The following is a 25,559-nucleotide window of genomic DNA, read 5'->3' on the forward strand; positions in this document are numbered from 1 at the left end:
GGGGTCTGGACAGGCTGAATGCTCCACTGGCCCCAAATGCTGTTTGTGCCTCCTGTGCCAAGGTCTTAGCCTCTGCAAAGGGAGCCGGGAAAGCCTGAGGGTAGAGAAGGGGCCTGGCGAAGGAGCCTAAGGCATCAGGTGACCTGCTCGTTGTCCAGAATGGCACTGGAGCTGGGGCATCCCAGGCTGCCCCCGATTTTGGAGTGGGCTCTGAGAGGAGTGCTGAGACAGAGGGGCGGCCCAGGAGGTGGAAGGGCACTATAGGCTCTGTCCAACCCCAGAAGCTGCTGGAAATTCAGGGCCCTACAGAAGGCCAAGCAGGTGACCCCCATGGCAGCGCTGGCCTGGAGGAGGCTGGCAATCCTCTTCTTTGCTGCGGCTCCTCTGGTTGAGGCCCAGGAAGAGGAGGCTCTGGGACAGAGGGAGCTGGGGCCCAGGTAGCCCCAGAGGAACTGTACCGTGGCTCCCATGGTGCAGGAGTTGCAGGAAGAGCACAGGGAGGCAGCTGGCGATTTCTTCTCATTTCTCTGCAGCTACTGGCTCGCTCTGCGTCCCATTCTTCTTTGGCTGCTGAATCTTCTTCCAACCCTGTTGTGGCTCAGGGTGCCAATAATGCCTCAGGGACCCACATATTTGCACATGGCATTTTATTGGGGTGGGACTACTTTCTCTGTCTGCTGCCAGTTACAGAGGCGGCAGAAAGACACATAGGTGGGGAGTGTCATGAGGCACTCCAGCCCATGTTGACAGGGGGACGGGCTTGCTTATGCCCCCATCCTTGGGTACCCTGACATGGGGTGCCATGGATACAGGCGCCATGGTGATGTCACTTCGTGTCTCCTACCTTCCTCCCTGGTTCAGGGCCTCTGCCCCTTTAAAACACCAACTTTCCAGATGCTCCTTCTCTCACTGATGATGTCATCACCTCAGTGACCTCACAATCTCTTGCTGTGACAGCAATGACATCAGTCAGGGAGGAAGCAGAAGGAATCCATGAGCCCTTAAAGAGGAAGAGAACTTGACCCACCATCCTTTACCTCTGAGTCTCACTTCCTTCTACTTTTGCTAGTTTGTTAATAGTGGGTGACAGGGGCTGCACACACTGGTGTGTTATTATGGAAAGATCTCTCTGGTATTGTAGGATTACTCGGGGACACTAGCGCTATGCACACTGGTATATTATTGTAGGGTCTCTCATGGCGCTGCAGATTGATTTACTTATTACAGGGTCATTTCAGCTGTGCTTTCTGGTTTGTTACTGTAGGATCACTCTGGGACACTAGGACTATGTGCACTGGCTTGTTGTTATTGTGGAGTCTCTTAGGGCACTGGCTTGATTATTAGAGGGTCACTTAGGAGTGCTAAGGGCTAATTAGCCCAACGGTTAATTATTGTAGGATCACTCCCAGGCACTGGAGCTCCATGCTGGTTTGTTGTTGCAGGATCACTCAGAGGCACTGGGGTTGTGCATCAGCATCCTTCCAAGCTCCTGGGGGGTCAGGCTTGTTAGTATATGGTCTTTATCCTTCTCTGGGGCCAGGTCTGCTGGTTCATTAGCATAGGGCTGCTTTGGAGCCCTGTTATTGCTCATTAGCATGGCTAGGACTCCCTTCACTCTGCAGCAGTTCAAACACTGGGGCTGCAAATCAGTGTCGGATGCAGGGGGTTAGTAGGTTTCCTGAGGAGGAGTTTGCATCGGGTGTGTTATTACACGGTCAGGGCTAGGACTTTGCCCACAGTTGTTGGTTATTGTAGAGCTGCTGAGCATGGGCGGGGTTGCATGCGGTGGTTTGTAACCGGGTGGGTTGCTGACAAAGCAGGGGGGTTGCATGCTGAGCTTTTGTTAGGGTAGGATTGCTGACAAGCACATGGGCAGGCGGTATGGCAGTTGGGTTGCTGGTAAGCGCCAGAGGGATTGCGGAGAGTCGTTTGTTTCTGTAGGGTTACGGGTGAGCAGGGAGGGAGGGGGTAGCAAACAGTGCCTTGGTAAGGCAGGGCAGCTGCGGAGCATGCGGGGGGGGGGGGGAGGGGGAGGGAGGGAGGGGAGAGCGCAAGGCAGGGAGCACAGAGCATGTGGACAGTGGAAGGCCCAGATCCTCAATCCTTCCACTCTGCCCACTCCCTCCATGGCTGAACAGGCTCCCGAGCTGAGTTCATGCAGTTGCTGGGGATGCTTGGCTTGATTGAAGGAGCCAATGGGTGGGGGCGGGGGGACACCTTGCTGGGGCAGGAGTCGGGGAGGTCTGCTGCAAGGCCGGGAGACAAATGGAACAGATCCCAGGCAGGGAACGAGGCAGCTACGGGAGGGAACTGAAACGGGGGGGGGGGGGAGCTTGAGGAGCCCCAAACGGAGTAGGACTCACCTCATGCTGATGAAATCCCACGTCACACATACACAGGCATGGATCCTACTAGAGAATGACACCGGGGGGCACCGAGCTCCCTTTTGGGGGGAAAGGGGCAAGCGCTGGAAAAGCCCCCAAAGCCACTGGGATACAGAGGAGCCACATAATGCAAAGGTCAGTGCCCCAGCTGATGGGGTCACACCCAGAAAGGGGAGGCAGGGGGCCGGATCTGAGCCCAGCAGGCCCGAGGGGAAGTTGGGGGAACAGGACAGAGGCAGCGGGGGTGGCCCCCTCCCCGGGGGGCTCCCTGGGTGCTATTTGAAGTGGGAGAGGAAGTGGGAGACGGGGTAGTGGGGCGAGTCGATGCCCAGCACTTGGCAGACACCCAGCACCTTCAGGCAGGCCTCCTGGCGGCTGGCACTAGCGCAGGCCACATTGCAGAAGGGCTCTTCGTACTCCCGGGCGACGAGCTTGTCCTCCAGCAGGTTGAGGCGGATGACGCCGCACTCGTGCAGCGCCTGCAGCGTCTCCACGCTGGCGGTGGACTTGAGGGCCTGCAGATGCTGTGACACCACACACATGACGCCCACCAGGTGGGTGTGGGGCTGGGTCCGGGCAGGCAGCCGTGGGGCCACCCCGCAGGCCACCATGACCGAGGCGAGCATGATGTCCACCCCGTAGATCGCCTGGATCCAGTCGCGCAGGTAGAAGCCGCCCATGCGGGGGTTGATCTCGATGAGCTTGGGCCCGGCCGCCGTCAGCTTGAGCTCCACGTTGAAGACGCCGTCGGTGAGGCCGCAGCCCAGGCAGCACTGGTAGGCAGCGCGCACGAGCTGGGCCTCGCGGTCGGGTGCCAGGCAGGTGGGCATGCTGGCCGCCGTCTCGGTGAAGCGGGGCACGCAGGTGGGCCCGTTGTCGGAGACGAAGGCGGCCAGCATGCGCCCGTCATAGATCACAATGTCCACGTCGTGCTCTGTGCCAGAGATGTACTCCATCAGCAGCATGGCGTTGCCCCAGCCCAGCCCAATGCCCGGGTGATCGGTGTCCTCCCGCAAGTCCTGGGAGATCTTCTCGAAGTGCAGGTGACACTGCTGCACGTCCTCCACCAGCTTCACCCCCACGGCGCCCGCCCCGTACTCCAGCTTCATGACCCCGGGGAAGGAGAGGTGGCGGGCGGCCCGCTCCACGTCCGCGTGGCTCTCCAGGTGGCAGCAGGGCACGGCATAGAGCGCCGCTGAGGCCCAGCCAGGTGGGACTTCCTTGCGTCGGCGCAGCAGGTGTTGGTGGGTGCGGCTCTTCTGCTTGGCCACCCGCATGGCGGCCACCGGGCTACAGCGCAGGCCCAGCTGCTCACATACCAGGGCAGTCAGCACCATGCAGTCGTCCCAATAGGAGAGGCAGCCGTCCAGGTGCAGGCCCCGCTCCCGCACCAGCGCCACCAGCCTCTGGGCATGCTCCTCGTCCCGCTTGTGGTCCTTGGTGTCGTAGTGGATGAAAGTCTGCACCAGCTGCGAGGCAAAGTGGTTGGGGTCCGACTCCACTAGGTGGATCTGGAGCAGAGGGAGGGGGACACAGAGAAGGGATAGGGGAAAAGATGTAGAGAGGAGAGAGAGACCAAACATGGGTTATTAAGGCCTGGGGCAGGAAGGGCTCCACGCCCCCCTCCAGGAGCTGCAAATATGGGATCGTCCTTGAGGATGGAGCCACAGCCTATAGCAGGATGCAAACGAACTGTGTCCAGAACTCAGGAATGGGGGAGAAGGAGGAAGGATCCACACATGTCTAAAGAGGGATGGGTCCGTGTGTGCCCCTGCCCCCGAAGGGCCTGGGGAGGTGATGGTGTGTCACGTGTCCAGGGAAGGAGATGGAATAGTTCACTCACACCCGTGCCATGTGTAGAGTGGGGGGGGGGGGGGCAGAAACAGAATGGTCCACTGACTTACAGCCATGCCTCCTATGGTAGAAGGCAGGAAATGGGACGATCCACTAATGCCCAGGCCCAGTTCAGTGGTGAGAAAATGGAACAGTCAATTGACACCCAGGAAGGGTGGGGGATGGAGAATGGGGAATGGTCCCCTTGTGTCATGGGGTGAGGTGAGAAGATGGAATGGTCTACTCATGCCCAGGAGGGATGGAGTACACTGGGAATGGTCCTCCTGCGCCCAGGCCCCATGGAAGCGGGGGGGGGGGGGAGAAGATTGTGTGGTCATAGGCATTGTGGCAAGAAGATGGACTCGTGCCCCCCTCATGGGGTATTCCTGGATCCCAAGGCAAGAGGAGATGGGACGTTCCATCCAGGCCCCGGGGGGAGGGGGAAGCATGAGAAAGCCCCTGTTCATGTCTGCCTCTAGTTGTATGAGGGGCTTTGGGAAGGGGCCAGCACTGAGACAGAAGGGTGCTCAACCTGGCTGCTGGGCACCACCCTGGCACAGGGGGTCAAACCCCCCAGAAGCAGCTTGGGGCTGCCGTCAAAGACAGTAGATGGGTTGGGATAGTACACGGGAGTGCCTGCAGCCTAGCAAACCACACGCAGCATCAGTGCAGGGATGCGGGGCTGTGCCTTCCTCGCAGCCAGTGTGCCTGGGCTTTTGGGGAGTGGGCCGAGTCAGCTCTGCGCTGGCCTCAGGAGATCATCAACTTCAGGAGCTGTCAACATCAAGGCTTGAGCGTGTTGACTCTGGATCCTAATGATATCGGTGTGGACATTTAATTACCCTTGCACGAAGGGTCCACTCTGGGCCCAAAGACAGCAACGCTATTAACTATTTCACTGCTGATCACTTTTGTAGGAATGTCCTACCATTCCAGGCTGTGGGCAGAATTTCCCACCTCCCCCCTCCTTCTCCTGCCACTAGGACTGAGGATGGGCCAAGCTACTTGCCCCTGGCTCCCACAGTGGCTTGGTGCTGGGCTGTGGGATACAGACTGTTCCATTACACCGACTGCAGCAACCATCCGACTGTACTTGCATCAGTTCAGTATTTGGGCTGGAACCTAATTTTTTTCTGTCTGGGATCAAGCATTTATCTCCTCTCCCCCAGCCCCTGCCCTAGTACTCTTTCCCTGGCTAACACTCAGTTCCACCCTTCCCTGTGCCCAGACTGCCTCCAAGCAGAGCAATGGGGGGTATGGTCTCAAAGGAAGTGACAGCGAGAGCTGCAGGCTGCATGAACGGTTCCATTGATTTGAAACTGAGAGGGGTTTGTGCCTCTGAAAGGCATACATGGCCCAGTGACCCTGGAGCTGCAGGCGAGGCTGATAATGGATCCGATGGTGGATGGACAGCCAGGGGTCAGAGTAAAGGTGATTTTCTCATCCAGAGATGTTATAGGGCTCCCCATTGTGCCCCATGATGCATTTCCACCCCCTCAGCAATGAGGGTCTGAACTGTAGCCCTAAGAAATAGAGCTGGAGCAGCCACCTGCATAAAAGTAACCATGGTTAATACTCTGGCTGATGTCCTTTCCAGTTCAGCACCCCACAGAGCCTGCCCCCAATTACTCTCCATATTGCACCACTGTCAGAGCCCCAGCACCTACCCTGCCAAGGGGTCAGCACAGATAATCCCTGGTTCACCATAGGAGAAGGACTTCCTTACCCTGGGGGGTGGGATAGCTCAGTGGTTTGAGCATTGGCCTGCTAAATCTAGGGTTGTAAGTTCAATCCTTGCAGAGGCCATTTAGGGATTTGGAGCAAAAAATTTGTCAGGGATGGTACTTGGTCCTGCTGTGAAGGCAGGGGACTGGACTCAACTCAAGGTCCCTTCCAGCTCTAGGAGATAGGCAATCTCTATTATTATATAAGAATTTTCCCCTCCCCCTGGGCTGTGCTTGGACAGCCCCATCGCAGAGGTTGGGTGCAGTTTCTTTTCAACTGGGATGCAGGGCCAGCCCCTTTGTGCTTGGAATGTGGGGGCAGGTAGTCAGGAGACATCCCCATGGCTGGTATGTCACAAGGGGCTGCCTGAGATGCAGGGGGAAGCAATTCTGTGGTTGGGATGCTGGGAGCTAGCTAGGATGTCGGGGGAGGAGGCTGAGAGGACACCCACAGCGGCTGGAAAGTGTGTGCGGATGAATTCCCACTCTCCTCAGTTGGCTTTGTCTTTCCCAGTGCAGGCCATGCCTTGGTGGCTCAGACACATTGCTATGGAGAGCCATCTCCTTTAGCCTTGCTCCATGGCAGGGGGCGGGGGCTGCGCTGGGCAGCACAGGGCCCAGTTTCTGCATCTTACTTTTAGCCCGTAGGCCCTGGCAGCCTCCCAGACGAACTTTTTGCTGACTCCTCCGGCCCCGATCACCAACACATGCTTCCCCTCCATGATGTGGCACTGCGCACGTCGCAACATCGTCTCCACCAGGGGGCGCGAGGACTCGCCTGCCGGCATCCCGACTGCCTGGCCCATGGACTCTAAGAGAGCGCAGGTCTCCAGGCACAGCTGAGAATTCATCTCCAGGGCCACCAGCTGCAGCATCTGCTCTGATGAAGTCAGGAGGAAATCCACGCCTGCAATAGGAATAGCCAAATCCAGGGAATGGCCAGGATGGGCACACAATAGCAGCCAGGTCCAACTAGACAGCAAGACACAAATTCAGAGACCCTGACCATGGGAATTGTAGGAGGAGTTAGATCAAGCAAATTTATGGATTCCAAGGTCAAAAGGGATCCCTGTGATCATCTAGTCTGACCACCAGTAGAGGAGAGGCCACAGAACTTCATAGAATATTAAAAACGTAGGGATAGAAGAGACCGCAGAAGGTCATCTAGTCCACCCCCCGCTCAAAGCAGGACCAACCCCAACTCAATCATCCCAGCCAGGGCTTTGTCAAGCCAGGACTTAAAAACCTCTAACAACGGAGATTCCACCACCTCCCTTGACAAGCCATTCCAATTTGTCCACATCCTTTCTGATGTGGGGGGTCTTAAACTGGATGAAACACTTCAGTTGTGGCCTCACCAGTGCCGAATAAAGGGGAATAGTCACTTCCCTCAACCTGCTGGCAACGTTCTTACTAATGGTCTTCATTACCCTTCTTGGCAACAAGGGCACATGGTCATATCCAGCTGCTCGTCCACTATTGTCCCCAGGTCTTTTTCTGCACAACTGCTGCTAAGCCAGTCACTCCCCAGCCTGTAACAATGCTTGGGATTCTTCCAGCCTAAGGGCAGGACTCTGCACTTGTCCTTGTTGAACCTCATCATAAATCTTTTGACCCAATCCTCCACCTTGTCTATATCACTCTGGACCTTATCCCTACCCTCCAACATATCTACCTCGTGCCACAGTTTAGTGTCATCCACGAACTTGCTGAGGGTGCAAACCAACCCATCATCCAGGTCATTAATGGAGATGTTGAACAAAACTAGCCCCAGGACCAACCCAGGGACATTCCACTTGATACCAATTGCCAACTAGACATCAGGCTGTTGATCACTACCCATCGAGCCGACGATCCAGCCAGCTTTCCATCTATCATCTAATCCATTCATCCAATCCATACTTCTTATCAGCAAGTTAAAGAATACCATGGTATTCTTTAATCAAAAGCTTTACTAAAGTCAAGGTATATCATATCCACTGCTTATATATCCACTGCTTGTATATCCATCCTCAAAAAAGGGGGGTTTGCGCAAAAAGGAAAAGTCCACACTGCTTGGTTTTGCGCAAAAGCGGATCGGAAGAGAGTATGCAAATGAAGCACAAGAAAATGCTAATCCATTCTTCATTTACATTGCCTCTTCTGGCAAAACTCATATAGTGTAGACGTAGTCTCTCATAATACAGGAACAGGTCAGTGAACCTGAAAATTGGCAAATCCATAACTGATACAAGGAAATACTTATTCTCAGTTGCTCTGTGGAACTCACTGCCCCAAGATCTCAGTGAATCCAAAAGCTTAGCAGGAGCTTTTGAAAGAGGCCTGGACATTCACCCAGCTGAAGAAATTATTCCAAATTATGTTAGACTTTTCCCTGTCTAACACCTTAAAAAGATTCACATGGGTGATTTATTCCAGAACTACCAAGTAGGGGGCTCCTTGCCCAACTAGTTCATAATAAGGTGGGCGGTTACTGTCAGCAATGGGATACTGGGCTCTGGGCATGCCTGTGTAGCTATTAGGGTTGCCAGGTGTCCGGTGTTCTTTTTTTGTGCCCTCTGTCCAGTAAAAAAAATGCAGAAAATACCGGACATGTGCAATACCCTGTATTTTCTGCTCTTCTGGCTGGGCGCCCGACGGAAGCCTGGTGGGGGCGGAGGGAGTGGCTGGGGAGGCGGGGCAGCAGTTGATTGTTTTATTATAAAGTCTCCATTCACTGTTAAGCATAGTTACGGTGGGTGAGGTTTTTTTTTAATTTTATTTTTGCTCTTCAAATTTTTAGCATGTGTGTTCGGTATTTTTTGGGAAACCATCTGACAACCCTAGTAGCTACAGGTCTTTCTGAGGAGCCCAGCTGGCCAGGGAAGCCCTCCCTGTGAAGGTGCCGTCCTTCCCTGTCTCTACCAAGGGCAGCAGCACCCTGATCCTTTACCAGACCACGTGGCCAAAAAGCTAGGGCCAGGTCCTTTATGCTGGGCCAGCAGAGGGCTCCGTTCGCCTGTAGCAAGGGGTCTCTATGGGGCTGAGGCAACACAGCCAGCTCTGCCCCATCCCTCCCAGAGGATGAACAGGAGGAGCCCCTGCTCCGAATTCTCCCTGTGAATCTGTGACTTCCCCTAAATAGTTAATGGCAATGATTGACAGGGCAGCTCACCAATCATGTCAGTCTGGGCCTGGCGGCCTCCCCGCTGTTCCACTGACAGCCCCGCCTCCATCTCCAGGAAGGCCGTCATAGCGGCCTCAGCCTTATGCTTGACCTGGGCATGGATGGCCGCAAGTTGGGCCTTATCTGTCATTCCCTGCTGCCGCAGGCTGCTCTCCAGACTCTGGGGCACCGTGGCCTGGTGCTTCAGGGGCTTATCAGCCCGCCCCACACTGCAAACCACCTGGGGGAGGGAGAAAAGCAGGCACCATGAAAACCCCCCACCTCCACATACACCCCTGCCACCACATGCACTTGGAACTGCCTATGAGGTCATCTAGCGAGCAAGCTGCATGCTAGCCAATCAGTCCTTCCCTTGCTACACTGTTCCACGAGCCCTGATTGGCTGAGGTTCTTACCTCCCGCTCAAGAAATGGAACGTACCATATGCAAAGGTGGACAGAGGGAAAACGTGAGACAAAAAATAACCCCAGCCTAAGGTCAGCGGCACACATTGCAGACAGAAGGGCAAAGGTGATTTTATGACCTTTGACCTCCACCTGGCCTGGGTTCAAAGGTCACAGGTAACAATGGTGATGAGGTTTTTCCATGATGACATTTTTGCTCATCATTCATTTGACATCCATGACTAATGTGGTACAAAAACCAATGTAAAGTTCGCTCTAACTACCCATTGCCCTGAGCCAGCCAGTCGCCCATCTGGGTCAGATTGGAGCCAGCACCCCCTAGAGAGGAAAGACCCCCATGCCCCACTCACTGCCTCCCTGAGCCAGACACTCCCTGCACCCTTGAACCCGACTGGAGATGGTGCCCCCTTGAGAAGAAAAGTCTCACATCGCATTCCTGGCCCTCCTCAGCCAGCCAGTTGCACCCTGCTTGGCCAGAGCTGGCACCCGGTAGAGCAGTGGTGGGCAAAGCATGCGGCCCATGGGGTTCTACATGCAGCCCAGAAGACATTTTATTTACTCTTGCCTACGATTCTGCTGGTTTCCGTCTGCCTAGTTTTTTTCTTAACGAGCATTACTAAGGTGACACACACGTAAAGCAAGGGCACGTGAAGTGAGGTGCGTGCTGACTGCACACGACGACTGTGAGGGTACATCTAGACTACAGGCTTTTGTTGGCAGAGGCTTTGTTGACAGATACTGTTGACAAAGAGCATCTAGACTACATCCAGTTCTGTCAACAAAGCAAGCCACTTTGTCGACATGAGAGTGTAGACATAAAGGACAGTGTAGCTGCAATAACGCCGTCTGTCGACAGAACTCTGCTGACAAAAGGCGTTATTCCTCGTAGAATGAGGTTTACCGCTGTTGACAAAATTCGGCGGTAGTGTAGACGTAGGTATAATTTTGTCCCTCCACTTTTGTCGACAAAACCCTGTAGTCTAGACACCATCTGAGAGCTGTGCACTTCCTACATTCTCCATTGAAGGTGCTGCCATGGTTCAGTTGGCCAGGCTGCCAACAGCCTCCACAGGCCCCTGGGCAAAGAGGGGGGCAGTGCCACATGTTTGCAAGGGGCGTGGCCTCAAGTGTAAGGGGTGGAGCCAGGGCGAGCCCCCACCCCCGGCCCTTAGAGCCTTCAGGTGGTGATTTAAAGGTCCCGGGCTCCAGTCACCACAGTAGCAGTTGGGAGCCCCAGGACCCTTTGAATTGCCAGGTCCTGGGGCAACTGCCCCATTTGTTCCCCCTGCTCCCCCACCCCCGTCAGCAGGCCCGCAGTTGGCGCATCCTACAAAATTCTAGGTATGCAAGCACCATTAGCAATACTACCCTATCCCCAGGAGACCACCTTGATTACAATGGGGCTTGGGGCCCAGCCAGCTGCATTGGCAGGGCGGGCTGAGGGGCACGTATTCACGGGTGCCCCGTTACCTTGCTCAGCAGAGGCTGGTCACCCCAGGATCTGCAGACGACAGTGCAGATCCGGATCGCCAGGTCAGGCCTCGGAGATGTGCTGCCTGGGAGGGGCGAGGTGGGGAGGAAGGGTCAGAAGGACCGGAAAGGAAAGAGAGGGAAACGGGACAGAGAGAGCGCGACGTGGAGGATAAAAAGGGGAGGATAAAAAGAGACGAGGTGGAGAAAACAAAGGGAAGGCATGGAAGGGAGAGATGAGTCACAAATGAGGGGTGGAGGAACGCAGCAGAGCAGAGACGGGAAGCAGAAAGAGATGGAAAGCAGCAGCAAGGGGGGGCAGAGAAAGAAATGGCATCGGGATTCATGCAAATCAGCTGCACAGAGTGGTGCCCTCTGTCCTGAGGGATTCTGGTAGGGCCACCACTCCCTGAACACACGGCAGCTGTCCCCCACGGCCCCAGGGGACTCTGGGATTTCAGTACGACAGCTTGTGCCCCCCGGCGCAATAGGGCAGTGGCAGCCAGCCCAGGGGATTGTGGGGATTCCAATATGGCAGCCCCCCTTCCTTCCCCATGTCCCAGGCTAACACCAGCTGCATCCTGATTTTTCCCTCCAGATCTCGACACGGCGCCATCTCCAAAGGCCAGGCCAGGGCGGGGGGGAGCGCCGTGCCTCGTGGCAGCTGCTGGGGCAGGTGACGAGGCAAGAGCCTCTCCAGCCAGGGGACTCCCTTACTTGGGGAGGAGCTGCCAGGGTACTCGAGTTGGGTGAGCCGGGCGGTGGGGATGAAGGCCTCCAGCAGGGCACTCTCCTCCTCTTCCAGGGTCTCCAGCAGCACCAGCATGGCCTGCAGCACAGCAGCCTCCTCCGTCTTGGGGTGGAAGGTCACGGCGTGGGCCCCGCTCCAGCGCCAGCCCGAAGGCTTCACCACTACCTGCAGGGGGTGACAGTGCACCGTTCAGTGGGGCCAACCATACCCAGCCCCACAATAGAGCCTCCCTGCCCCGGGGGACCCCTCCCATCCCGATCCCTACCCATAGGATTTCTCCTTTCCCCATGAAGCAAAATCCTTTCCCCATGGATCTTCCCTTCGAGAGGGGCCCCTTCCTCTGATGTAGGACCCCTTTTAATTCCCGCTGCTGGATGTGGGCCCCCCCTCCCCACCACAGGCTCACCTACTTCTCGGGGGTCCACTCCCATTGCTGGATCTACGCTCCACTCCAGCTGGTTCACCTGGCTGCAGGGCCCTGGCCCCCCCTTCTCCCCTGCAGGCTCACCCGGCTGTAGGGCTCCATGGCACGGCCCTGTAGGAAGCCCTCGATCTCCTCCTGGATGAGGTTCTCTTGGCCCTCCTTGCCGCTGAGCTCCACCATGCGGACAGAGCGCTCGTCGGTCACGTCCCGCAGCGGGCGCGGCCGCTTGAAGGTGAAGGCCAGCGTGGGCGGCACCCCCACCCGGGCCCGCTGGTCCAGCAACTGGCGCGTCAGCAGCTTGTCCTCCAGCAGGCGGGCCAGCTCCCCCGAGCCCCCCGTGGGGCAGTCCAGGTCGCGAGCCAGCTCCCCCACCGACTGCCTGTGCTCCTTGCACAGCCCGAAGGAGCCCAGGAAGTAGGTGACGCGGCGCGGGGGCGAGAACTCGTCCAGGTAGGTGCGCCCGCCCAGCTCGAAGGAGACGGCCTTGGACACCAGCAGGGAGGACTCGCCGGGGTGCTGCTCTGAGGGCACCTTGGCCAGCCAGCTGGGCGACAGGCAGAGCAGCATGTTCCCTGGGGGGAGATGGGAAAGGGGGTGATGGTGAAGGATGGGGGAGCAGAGAGGAAGACAGCCTGTTCCATTACATCGCCAGCGGAAAGGCAGGGAGCTGCAATTTATACAGCTATGAATTGACCTTCCTTTACGCAGGGGTGGGGAACTTACGTCCCAGGGGCCAGATCCATCCCCCAACTCACCTGGATCCAGCCCCTGAGGCTAGGGGATGCCCCCCCCCCCAGCATTGGGGAGCACGGGCTGGTGCTTAAGCCCTTTGTTCCCCCACCCCGGTGGACCTCCTCCGCAGGGCTGGAGCACCAGCCCCCTACTTCCTGCCCCGACCCCCCCAGAGTTCCCGCTAAGGTGTGCACCTGTGCAGCCACGCACAAAAAATTCTTCCCCTGCCCACCTCCTCTGGAGAGCTGCACAGCAGCACTCGCACGGCTGCTCCGGCGGGTGGGGCCGGCTGAGACAGCATGTGAGGGGGAGCCACTGGGACCTGCCGCAGCCACGTGGCTGGTGGGGAGGCCTGGTCTGGCTGCTACGTGACAGAGGAAGCCGGGGCCTGGTTTGGCAGCTGAGGGTGGGAATGGGACTTGCTGCATGACAGGGTGGGGGGAAGGAGTTCTGCTCCGGTGGCTAGGAAGGTGTGTGTGTTGATAAATTGGGTGCCACGGTGGCACGTATCCAAACCAGTGCACATGACCTCAATATTGGTGCGCAAGCCAAAACTCACACCGTTCATGGTTGGAAAATCTTAGAGGCAACACTTCCTCCATCCCACTCCACTCCTGTACCCTACCACCCTCCTGGACACACCAATCCCCCAACACGCTCCTGCACCGTCACTTCCGCCCACACCCACTTCCTGGCAGTTCCTCCCACACACTGAACCCCTCATTTTTTGCTGCACCCCAGATCCTAGGGGGTGCCTACAAAATCTACTCGCCCAGCCCCCCCTCTCCCAGCTCTGATGTGTGAGGGGAATGTGGGGAGTGTCTTTCTGCTTTTCAGTCAGGGGCCATGTCAGTGAGGGGGTTTTGTTTGGGGGGTTTTTTGTTTCTCACTTTTGTGCAACCCCCAAGTGATTTTTCTGTGGGTCAGCAGGCCCATAAAAAGTTCTCCATCCCTGCTGTCCTGGGTTTTCCTCTCCCCACACCTCACAAGGCAGGAAGGTGCCGGCCTGTTTTGTATTTGGGAGCTCAGTAGGGGGCGCTCTCCCCATGCCCTTACCGCTGCCCCATGCCCCAGCAGGACAGGACAGGGAACTGTGCTGCAGAGAGCAGAGTGGGGGAATCAGTAGGGGGCGCTCTGCCCTTGCACTCACTGCTGACCCCTATGCCCCAATGCAAAATAGGGGCGCCATGCTGCAAGGAGTGTGCTTGTGTTTGGAACTAGTCCCGCCCTTAGGGGGTGCTGTGCTCCTGGTGGTGGCGCCACCTTCCATAAGAGACACAGACAGAGATCTGTACCCACTTGCGGAGCTCCTACCCGCCGACTGGGCCAGCGCCCAGCAGAGGAGCCAAACTCCCTGCCTTGCACTCCAGGCTTTCCTTCCTGCTCATCAGCTGCCACACCCCAGAGGTAGCTGCACCGCTGGGCCAGGAGAGGGACCCTGGAGTGTGTCAAGCAGCGAGACTGAGGATGCTGGGTCTCTCCTTATCACCAAGAGGGACGATGGGGGCTGAGCTGCTAATTGCATTTCCCCGCAGAGCTCCCACCAGGGAGCTCGCTGCCAAGGGTAAGCGGCTTTAACAAAGGCAGGAGTCATCCCAGGGCTGAAGAGAAACCTGAGCCGCTCGGCTCCAGTTCCCAGCACCCCTGCAAGGGAGACGGGGCAGCCGCGTGCCAGGAATGTGGAACAACTGCTGGCAGCCCTCCACTGGCCCAGGCCGGAGTCCTTCAGCCCAAGGACCTTGCTAGGACAAAGTTATGGCTGAGAGGAGAGGCCGGGCAGCCCCGGAGCTGGGCAGGGGCATGACAATAATTCTCAGCTTGGGTCCTGCTCCCCTACTGCTCCTATCCACACCCCTATATGCTGTTTCATCTTCCCCCACATACCAGCCCCTCCCTCACATACCAGCCCTTTCCCATCCCCCCATACCAGCTCCTTCCCCTCACCTCCCCCCACATACCAACACCTCCCCCTCCCTCTGTCTGACCTGTCCCCATCACATACATACCAGCCTCTCCCCCACCCACTTCCCATATATCAAGCCCTCCCCCCACACATCCCAGCTCCTCCCTTTCCCCATACCACCAAATACATACTAGCCCCTTTCCCTCCCCTTGTCCCCCCCACACTCTGCTCCTCCCCACACCTGTTCCTCCCCTCCCCCTTCCCTTATCTACCTCCCACAGCACCTTCTCCCCCATCCAGCCACCCTGTCCCTCCCCGTCTACCTTTATCCAACCCTCTCCATATCCCTCCCCCACTGCTCTTTGTCTTATCCACCCTCCTCTGGCCTACATACCCTCCAGCCCCTCTGATCCTAGACACCCTCTGGTTCCTCAGGCCTCCTCCCCTCTCTGCTTGGGCCCGGGGGTAGGGAGGCAGGTCATTGAGAGCACAGGAGACCGAGTGCCCCTGCTCTCAGCGCCGGTGCCTGGCACCACCGCAGCCAGGATCAGCCATGAGTGGGGAAGTCCTGCTCAGCCCCTGCAGTCCCAGGCTGGAGTATGTCCATCACTCTGTGGAGCTGGCACTTGGCCTCCTCTCAGAGCAGAGGGGACGGGGCGCTCAGCGAGGGCAGAGCCCTCAGAGCATGTAGCTGCCCAAATCCTTCCTGAGTCCGTGCACAGTCCAATTTTTCAAAGGCTGACAACCTGACCAAATTTGGCTGCATTTCCATAGGGCCAGCAAAAGGCAAATCCCTGACGAATTGCAGTTAAGGGGCCAAGCATCTAACAAAGCCAAGATGCTCCTCAGCAGCAAATTTCCTGCCTGATGTTTTTGCATACCTCTCCTGCATGGATTTCCCTAAAACTCCTCCCCTCTCAAACACTCTGCACGTGACTTTTTTCTAAACTGATTTTTGTACCTTACTCTGTGTGTGTGCGTACTTGTCCATATTGGTTTACGTGCAGAATCAAAAAGTGTAATATATGTAAGTGTTTCACTGGGCCCCAAACTCATTTTTTTTTACATTTTGGTTCCTTGAATGTGTTTTTCCAGAGCCAACAGCGAACAGAAACATTTGTTAGTCACACAGCTCTAATGAAGAGACTTATGTTTCCTTTTTGTAAACCAAAAAAAGGAAGGAAATTCCTAGATTAAAAATGTTGTTAACCCAGAATGTGGATGGTATAGAGCCACTTGAACGGGTGTTGTTAGAACACCATAAGTCATTTTTTTTTCTTCCAGTTGGAGTGAGGAATTGGAAGACTTAAGAAACACGTCAGAAAGTCAATTAATAAACGCTTGCATTTAGTCACTGCTCTGCTGCTGCCAAACCTTAACTCTGCTCCCAGTGAAGACTAGGGCTTGGCAGGCTGGCTTAACGATCAGAGGATGGTGGCCAGGGTGGAATGCTAAAACATATGCTGAATTCAAGTACATAAAAGGCTGCTGCAAGGAAGAGGGTGAAAAATTGTTCTTGGATAGAGCAAGACACGATAGCCTTAAATCACACTAACGGCAGTTTAGGTTGGACATTAGGAAAACTGTCTAATTGTCAGGGTGGCTAAGCACTGGAATAAATTGCCGAGGGAGAGCCTGGAATCTCCATCACTGGCGGTTTTTAGGCACAGTTTAGACAAACAGCTGTCAGTGATAGTCTAATTATGTCTTAGTCCTGCCTTGAGTGTCGGGGCCTGGGCTAGATGGCCTAGTAAGGTCCCGTCCCTTTGGGGGGTGGGGTGTCTGAGGTAACACTAACATTCTACATTTTATTACAGTCCCCTCAGCTGTCCCAGGGTGACCCCAACTGAGCCCGTCAGCCCAGGCATTCAGGGCAAGTGGCACCGAATTCCCAGCCATTCCTGGGCAGGAGAAACTTGCAGCCCATGGGCACTGCAGGGATACAGGCCGTGGCCCTCACCTGGGCACTGAGAGCTGCCCTCCAGCAGCACAGATAGATATGAGGTCGGGGATCCCAAGATGCAGATGGTCACGTCCACTGAGCTGAACCCTAAGAGAGACAGGGGAGGAATTAGCGTCCTGCCGCTCTACCCTGGCGCTAAGGGGTGCCATGTGATTGCCCTCCATAACCCAGCCCCATCTCCCAGCCTGGTGCTAAGGGATGTCATGCACCTGTCCTCCATAGCTCAGCTGTGCCCAGTCTACAAGCCCAGCACTAGGGGGCGCTATGCTTCTGCTCTCCTCACCTAGCTATGCCCCACCTCCCAGTCCAGCACTAGGGGGCGCTATGCTGCTGCTCTCCTCACCTAGACACGCCCCACCTCCCAGTCCAGCACTAGGGGGCGCTATGCTGCTGCTCTCCTCACCTAGACACGCCCCACCTCCCAGTCCAGCACTAGGGGGCGCTATGCTGCTGCTCTCCTCACCTAGACACGCCCCACCTCCCAGTCCAGCACTAGGGGGCGCTATGCTGCTGCTCGCCTCACCTAGCCATGCCCCACCTCCCAGCCCAGCACTAGGGGGCGCTATGCTGCTGCTCGCCTCACCTAGACACGCCCCACCTCCCAGTCCAGCACTAGGGGGCGCTATGCTGCTGCTCGCCTCACCTAGCCATGCCACACCTCCCAGCCCAGCACTAGGGGGCGCTATGCTACTGCTCTCCTCACCTAGACACGCCCCACCTCCCAGCCCAGCACTAGGGGCGCTGTGCTCCCAGATCCCCCGGGTTGGGGCCACAGGAGAGGGCTCTGCCCCCAGCCCTGTGGACCCCACCCAGGAATGGTGACACCCCTGGGAGAGCTGGCATGCACCTGTTCGGGGCTCCTTGGTGCGGTCGACTGTCTCTGGCAGCCCCTCCTGCTGCAGGGTGCATTGCAGCAGGTCGTAGTAGTAGGTGGTCCAGGCGTGCACCTGGGTGTCCTCCGGCGAGCACTTGCAGTTCAGAGACACATCCTGGCGCCAGGAGGGGCGTGGAAGGTTGAGTGACAGCAGGGAACCCTGCTCAGCCCAGTCCAGCTCCTTCAGGGTCAGGGGTTGATCCACATTGATCTGATCCAGAGACAGCTGCAACGGAGATGGGGGCTGGGAGGGCGAGCCCTGGTGCTTCAGGGCACGGCTCTCCCTGGGGGCAGTGCTGGGAGGGTAAGCGCTGGTGCCCAAGAAGTGGATCCAACTTGGGGGCACTATGGATCTGGCTGGGGGTAAATCCCCACAGGGTGAGGCATGTGCCAGCTGCCTGGGGGCAGCAGAGGCCAGGGCAGGAGCTGGTTTTCAAACAAAGCATCTCTTCTCCTCCCCAAAGGGGGCGGGTCACGTGGAGCCCGAGCTAAGCAGCTTGAGGAGCAAGGCTGTAAATAGAGCAATCCGCCAGGGTCAGTGAGCTGGGAGGGTAGGAACAGAAGTGAAGGTATGGGGGGGGGGGGAGAGAGATTTTTGCCTCACGCTGGCACCCCCCACGCCCCTTCTTCTCCACCACACACCCAATGCAAGGCCTTGCCAGAACTGTTGTGCAACAGCCCCCTGGCCCTGCACAGCTGGGGCTCCGGTGCTGTGAGCTTCCCCACAGCAGTGCCCTGGCAGCCCTAGGGCCAGAAGACTGATGTTGCTCCTGGTGCTAAGGTTACTGGATCCCAGTCAGTACTAGAGGGCCCAGAGGTGGTGGCTGGTGACGTGGGGCAGGGCAGGGGGGCTGGCTGGGGGAGACGAGTGGGACAAACTCACCATCTTGCCAGCAAAGAGGCTGCAAAAGAAAGAGAGAGAGAGAGATTGGGACCAGTCTCATGTTTCCATGGACAAGGAGGTACAGCCTGTCACCCATTGCCAGCAGGCGCCAGCTGCATGCGCTGTTCACCGCTCCCCCAGCGTTCACTGCAACTCACCCACTCAGCTGGGGCAGATCTAGCATCAGCCCCCGGCACCCACTGCTGAATTCCAGGACTGGGATAGCTGTGCCATGGATCAGGGAAGAGAGGCATTGGCAGAGCTGTGACCCTCCCCGCCAGCAATGCTCCCTCTCATTTTCATCCATGTGCAGAATAAATTTTATTGTGTGCGCTGAGGCATGTGCGGATGTGCACCACCAGCATAAACAAACCCCTAGCTGTGGGTGCTCTGCTAATCAGCCAGGCAGCATTTGAATCTTTCCCAAGAAACCGCACAAGCATACAGCTTACAGGGAACACTGCCCCATGGCATTTTGGGTACGTTGCCCCTGTTCTGAGGGTCAGTGATGGGGCATTTTGGCCAGGGGGCTGCTTTCCTGTCTGGGCCCATGTCCCAGCTGCTCCTCACAGCCACTGAGCTGGGACATCCCCAGCGCCTCAGGCAGAGGCCGATTAAGCTAATCCCCAACCCCCTCCTGCTGGCTCAGCAGGGGCTGCAGGGCCCCTCCCCGCCCCACTGGCTCTGAACTCTCCCCGGGATGCAGCTGAGGAACCAGAGCTCCCCCAACCCCAGCATCCCAAGAACCCAGGAGTCTGAGGCTGGTGTCACACCCAACTGGTGAAGCAGGATCATCCCTAGGGGGCAGGGCTGTGGTGGGGCTTTGACCTCTATCCTTGGAACAGGGTGAAGGAGCCTTGAGAGCAAGAGGCTGCATCTCTGGCACATTCCTCATTCCCTGAGCTGGGCACAGAACCCAGGAGTCCTGAGCCATGGCCACCAGCAGCTCCCTCCTGCCTGGTCTGTTCCCCGGCAGCTGCCGTGCCCAGCAGAGCGATGCCAGGCAAACGTCTCCCCACTCTCCTCCGCCCCCACTGGGGAGGGTCAGGTGGGCTGCTCCTGGGCCAGTTGTGGGGGGCTCTTCTCAGCCAGTCCCTGCCCTTCACCTGCCAGGCACCATGCCCAGGGACTTTGGGCTGGAGCTGGGACACTGTGGAGTGCTGTGCTCCAGAGAGCGAGGTGGGGAGCCCAGTAGGGGGCGCTCTCCCCTCGCGGTCAGTGCTACCCGCCACACCCCAGGGCAGCACTAGGAGGCGCTGTGCCACAAGATGCCGCCTGTTGGACAGACACGGCAGCCCTGTCCTTTGGCGTCAAGGGTCCCATTTGGACAGGAGTTGAGGTGTCCTAGGCAATTCCATTCTGCCTCCTCAGACGTCTTCCCACTGCCTCTCCCGCACAGGCATGCAGCCGCACGGCGAGGGGTTAATCCACTCCAGACCCCACCCCAGAAGCAGCAGCATCTTGACATGGGGTGAGGAATTCCCTATATACACAAAGCCAGGCTCCACCCCAGAGATGGCTGCATCACAGCACCTAGTGAGAGACCCTTGCCATGCTCATAGCAGAACTCAGAGGGGGTTAGGCCTGAGCTTCCCAGAGGGGCACAGGGATAGGCATACACGAGGTGACCCCCTCTCTTCTCTGCCCCCCTCCCCTGTGGGATTAACAGGGATGTGCAGCTCTGGCAGGGGAGAGTGGGAATCTCCTTACTGGGCGCCCTTCCCTCCCGCCCTCCATCTGTCTCATTCCCTGGCTCCCAGCCCCCAAAAACAATCATTGGGCACAGGGATGAAAAACTGGATTAAGTGAAATTAAATGAGGGGCAGAGACAGTTCGTCCCCAGGGACAGGCTGGGGGCAGCCCCTCCCTGGTGGGACTGGACAGGAGAGGTCTGGGGAGAGAGATCGTCACTATAGGGCCCATGCAGCCAGTCAGCCAGCGCAGCAAAGGCTGTGCGTCCCTAGCCAAGCCCTGCGTTCCCCTCCCCATCCCCTGGGGCTGAGAGGCCAGGGCTGTGTGGCGAGCTTCAGGCAAAGTGCCCCATGAGCCAGGATTGCCCTCAGGCCACGGGAAGCAGCACGCACTGGCTCCACCCCGCCTGGCTTCCATCAGAGTAAAAGGCAGGGCCGTGGCACCTCCACACAGTGTCTGTGCAGGCAGGATGGGCACTGGACAGGGGCTGCTAAGCTGGAGAATTCCCATCAGCTGGTTGTTGTCTGCCCCTCTGCCGATGCCACCCCCTGCGGGAGGGGGGCCTGACTGGGTGACACTTGGGTCCCGCATGGGGCTCTGCAGGAAGGTGCCTCTGGCGCTAGTATCAGAGTCCCGGGCAGCATTGATGTCTGCCCTACCCCGTGAGCCAGTGATGGTCTGGTGCCAGCCCACATCAGTCCATGGGAGTCAATGGAGCCAGCCACCATGTCCCCGGCTGTAATCAAAACCAGCATCACTCCACTTGAGTCTGTGCCTGCTTGTAGCAACTGTGACTCCAGCCCCACATGTTACAAACAAACCAACCCCTGGCCACCTGGGGTCACTGCCGGGGCGCAAGTGAGCAAGCCCCCCTCACCCATCCCCCAGTGCTGGGACAATGACATGCAGCGAGCTCCCTTTCCCCTGTTTACAATCCCCCCCAGCGTCTCCACACGAGGGAGCAGATGGGCTGGGGTCCAGCTCACAGCACTGGCGGAACTGGAGTTCCCATTATTCCAGCGGGGCAGGAGGGGCTTGCGCTGAAGGGGTTCGGATGCAGGACACCTGGCTCCAATGCTGAGTTCTGCCACGCAGCCTCCCTGTATGACCCTGGGCAAGCCCCTTACATAGCCCTGCCTCAGTTTCCCACAACAGAGCAATAATGAGCCTTTGGCCATTTTGATAGTAAACACTTCAGGGCAGGGACTGTCTCACTGTGTGTCTGGGCAGTGCCTGTTGTGGCAACGGGCCCTAGCCTTGGTGTGAGTCTGTGTCTGCAGCACTTGGTGTGACAGGGCCCTGATCTCAGCTGGAGCACACTGGGGATGTGAACGTCTAACCAGTTAACCATAAGCATCACCTTACCAGGTGATGTTGTCCGGTTCCAGTTAACCAGTGGGGGCTGGAGCACCACCCTGATTGCCACTGGCAGGGGGCTGCTTCAGCCCCCCAGTGCCCAACGCTGGTGGAAGGCATACCAGCCCGGATGGAGCATCCCCTGTCCATGGTGGGCCTGGCCTACGCATGCCCCAGCTTGGCTGGAACACCCCCCCACCTGTCCCTCTTTAATCAGTTAACCATATACAGTAAACATTATGTTTAACCAGTTAACCAATTAAAAGGGATTTTACATCCCTAGAGCACATACATGCTCCCATCACACAACGCATACGTTGACCTAGAAGAGCGCTGTTTGTTCTGTAAAGAAAATTTACACTGGGAGGTGGGAAGGAGGAGGCGGGGGTGTGAGTGTGTAGAAGAGGAGAGGTGTCAAAATGGCACCAACACTTCACTTTAAAGAGAACCCAGTGTAGACTGGAGTTTGAGATATTCACACTCAAGCCAGGAATAAGTTTCATACAGGCCTGGCCAAAGAGTTTGTGGGGCCCAAGGCAGCATGCTGTGTTTGGCTGAGCCGCACGGCCCCCAGCCAGGCCAGCGAGTAAGCGGTTGGGTGAGCAAGACTGGGATCTGGGCAGCATGGGGCCCTGAATGTTGGGGGCCCAAGGCAACCGCCTTGCTCAAAGGCCAGGCTTGGTTCCATAACTTTTAATAGTTAGAGCCCTGCACAGATACAAAGATTGCATCTGCATCTGCACCAATATTCACACTGACATCCACAGATGCGGATACCCACAGATATAAAGCAGATATCCATGGATTTGCAGGACTCCATGGATATTTTCCTTAGGAGATGGATATTTAAGAGGTATTAGTCAGCTTTGGAAATTACAACCTTGACTTCAAAACAGACTCAGTTATTAGCATAAACCTTGATGCCAAGGGCTAGGGAGAAATGGCTGATTCCATAATCCTAACGGGCGATAATAATTTCCTCAACTCCACCAGACGGGAGATTGCTTAGGGATCATAAAATAAAGCAGTATTTCTCACAGACAGGAACTCACTCTATGGTGGCACAGAGAATCAACCAGGAACGTGGGATGGTTCCACAGTGTCCCAAAATTCATTGAGAAGATAAGTCTCCTGCTGGTAGGGTGAGGAGAAAGGCTCTAAAATGTGACCCAAAGAGTCACATCATCAACTACCTGAGTCTACACAGAGACTCAGATGGAAGAACTGGGAGCTGCAACCCACCTCCCCAGTGTGAGCAATGTTCCCTTTAATTTTTTCCATTTGTGTGAAGAATAAACGTTGTTCTGTGCACTGAGACACATGTAGATGTGCACCACCAATGGAAACACATGCTGCCAGCTGTGGGCACTCTGCTAATCAGCTGGGTGGCACCTGAATCTCTCCTGGGTGGCCATCCAAGTGCTCGGCTTACAGGGAACACAGCGTGACCAGTACAGCTGTGCCTCCCTGAGTCTGCAGAGAGCCTGAGACCACCGCCCTAAGCAGTGTGAACCGCCCCCAGCGTAACCAGCCTGGCAGACATGACCCGTCCCACTCATTTCATGGGGTGCTATCTGAGAAGACACAGCTCAGTGCTGGCACTTCTGTGGGACTCTGGGACACAGCTGGCAGCATCTGGGGAACGCTGGCTCAAGACAAGGGGCTGTGCTGGTAGCTCTGTTGATTTGTTTCCCACCCACGGCCCATCTGCCTTCCAGCCTCTCCGAGTGACTCCCTCATGAAGCCAATCCCTGGTCACTCTTCAGTCCAGCGAGGCCCTGGGGACCAGAGGGGCATTTACACTTAGCAGCCCAAGGGCAACGCGGGGGGACTCGGTGACCCCAGAGCCGACACGCAGGTGTGCAGAGCGGGTTTACTCACCTATCCTGCCACTGCAATGGCCTCTTCCTGGGCAGAGCTCACATGCTCTCTCTGCCAGCCACCCCCCCCCATTCCAGTTCCAGCTGGGGATCACACCAGGGACCCCAGTGCAGTTATGGGCCTTCGCCTCCAGAGTGATCGGTGTCCAGGGGCACTTCCCACAGCCCCCCCAGCTGCGTCCTGGCCATGTTGGGGGGGGGGGGGAAGTGTTCCCCTCCGCCTCCCGGGAACAGCCTCCCCCCCTCCCCATCACCCCTCTCCCCCCCCGCATCGTCTCCCCCCTGCGCGTCAGGCTGCGCTGGAGGGAGGGGGGGAGACATAGCATGGATTCTGCCTGAGACTGCGGCCCCCAGCAGGCCTCCCCACAGCCTGGCCAGGGGCGCAGCGCGGCGGGTTGTGGAAAGTGTGGAAACCCAACGCAGCATCTCCCGGCTCCGCACAGCCCCGACCCCCCAGTAGCTCCCCACCCCGCGTCCCCCCCCCCCCGGACCCCGCGTCCCCCCGGCCCTCACCCAGCCCCCTCCCAGCGGCCCCCGCAGCTCCCACCCCGTGTAGGGACCCTCGACACTCCCCTCCCGGCAGCCCCCAGCCCCCAACCCCTCCAGCCAGGCGACTGGTGCCTGTGGGAGGGGGTCAGCGGGGCGGGGCGGCCCCCGAGAGCTACCACGAGCCGCCTACGCCCCCAGCGGCTCCCCTGAACCTCCAGCCAACGCCCCCGCCCCCGCATCCCAGCGCCCCCCATCCCCTCCGCAACCCCCCGCCCAGCGCCCCCGCCTCGCCATCCGCGGACAAAGCGGGCCCGGCCGGAGGCTCAGACCTTCCCCGGTGCAGCAGCGGGTCCCGCTCGGTAGCTTCTGGCAGGCGCCGGGTAAGAAAGAGGCGGCCGGGAATGTCCCGGGATTAAGGCAGGCGGCTTTATATAGAAACCCAGCCGGGGCATGCCCAGTGCGCCGCGCCCGGCCGGGCTGGGGAACCAGTGTCCAGGGCCGCGGCTGCTAGTGCCAGGGAGCGGGGGCTGTGAGCCTGGGGGTGCGGGGCCGGCAGGGAACCGCGCGTGCAAGGGACAAAGTGTGAGTTCCTGGGAACACGTGTGCAAGGGGGCAGTGTGTGTTCCTGGGAATGAGTGTGCAAGGGGGCAGTGTGTGTTCCTGGGAATGAGTGTGCAAGGGGGCAGTGTGTGAGTCCCTGGGAACGAATGTGCAAGTGGGCAGTGTGTGTTCCTGGGAATGAGTGTGCAAGGGGGCAGTGTGAGTCCCTCGAAATGAGTGTGCAAGGGGGCAGAGGGTGAGTCTCTCGAAATGAGTGTGCAAGGGGGCAGAGGGTGAGTCCCTGGAAATGAGTGTGCAAGGAAGTAGAGAGGGTGAGTCCCTGGAAAGGAGTGTGCAAGGGGGCAGCATGTGAGTCCCTGGGAACGAGTGCAAAAGGGAGGCAGGAGTCCTGGGCAGCACGTGGGTGAGGGACATGGATTCTGCACGTCTGGGGACTGCTGGGAGTGTGATCCCCAGGGAAGAAGAGTTGAGGGGCTTGCTGTGTCTTTCACCTTCTTCTGTGCAAAATCCCCCTCCCCCCAGCTGAAAACAACCAGACTTGTCCTAAGCTCCTCTGTCCCCTGCTAGCACCAGGAGCCTCCAGGCGCTGGGCACTGCATGCAGCTGCCAGCTGGGCATGGAGTGCTAGGGAAACAGGTGACTTTCCCCAGGGAGACAGCAGCAGAACAGGGAATTGAATCTCACAAATCCAGCCCCTTCCCCACCGGCCCAGGCCAAGGCGAGAGTAGCTCTCTGTGACTATGGAGCTTTCCCCCAGCATATCCCCCACTCTCCCCTTCCTGTGCTTTGCAAAGCATCAAACCCTCCCAGCCTTAATCCCAGGGCTCACTGCTGCAAGGGGCTGGGGCAGGGGGCAATCAGAGACCCAGATCCTCAGGAGAAAGACACCAGCAGTGGGAAGGCATCGGGACTGGAGGGGAGAGGCGTGGCTTTCAGAGCCAGGCAGGATACGCACCCTGGGGGTTTAGGGACTTCCCTCCCCTGAGCCATGCCTTACCCTCTGTACTGCTGTTCATACCCGTGACAGCCGGATGGGCAGCATCTGTATCAACACACTCTCGTAAATGGGA

General features: G+C 57.7%; 1 protein-coding gene and 1 long non-coding RNA gene across 4 annotated transcripts in view; one reads left to right on the plus strand and one right to left on the minus strand.

Annotated features, from left to right (window-relative positions):
• Nucleotides 1-24,595, minus strand: LOC142829269 (carnosine synthase 1-like). 2 transcript variants are annotated; one of them, XM_075928523.2, is made up of 10 exons: nt 24,262-24,595; nt 18,512-18,530; nt 17,602-17,854; nt 16,752-16,841; nt 12,241-12,728; nt 11,699-11,897; nt 10,982-11,067; nt 9,096-9,327; nt 6,577-6,848; nt 1-3,895 (listed from the first exon to the last, which is right to left on the minus strand). In XM_075928523.2, exons 1-10 carry the CDS (start codon nt 24,378-24,380, stop codon nt 2,660-2,662), a joined length of 2,994 nt encoding a protein of 997 aa, XP_075784638.2. In that variant the 5' UTR covers nt 24,381-24,595; the 3' UTR covers nt 1-2,659. The 2 variants fall into 2 exon arrangements, with proteins under 2 accessions (XP_075784638.2, XP_075784639.2); XM_075928524.2 differs by having other exon boundaries at nt 24,258-24,379.
• Nucleotides 24,008-25,559, plus strand: part of LOC142829270 (uncharacterized) — a 38,290-nt gene continuing 36,738 nt past the window's right edge. For both annotated transcript variants that reach the window (XR_012903710.2, XR_016349717.1), the window contains exon 1: nt 24,008-24,308. This is a non-coding gene — a long non-coding RNA (uncharacterized LOC142829270). The remainder of the gene's footprint in view (nt 24,309-25,559) is intronic.

This window comes from Pelodiscus sinensis, chromosome 5 (genome assembly GCF_052426305.1).
Source record: "Pelodiscus sinensis isolate ZL-2025 chromosome 5, ASM5242630v1, whole genome shotgun sequence".
Lineage (NCBI taxonomy): Eukaryota > Metazoa > Chordata > Testudines > Trionychidae > Pelodiscus > Pelodiscus sinensis.

Bases quoted from the DNA above. Each gene is read 5' to 3' on its own strand.
- LOC142829269 (XM_075928523.2), bottom strand. From the start codon at position 24,380: ATGCCCCGGCTGGGTTTCTATATAAAGCCGCCTGCCTTAATCCCGGGA. The intron at 16,842-17,601 runs GTGCATGCCAGC...TGTCTCTCTTAG, and splicing joins CACCAAGGAGCCCCGAACAG to GGTTCAGCTCAGTGGACGTG. The intron at 3,896-6,576 runs GTAAGATGCAGA...CCTCTGCTCCAG, and splicing joins CCAGGGCCTACGGGCTAAAA to ATCCACCTAGTGGAGTCGGA.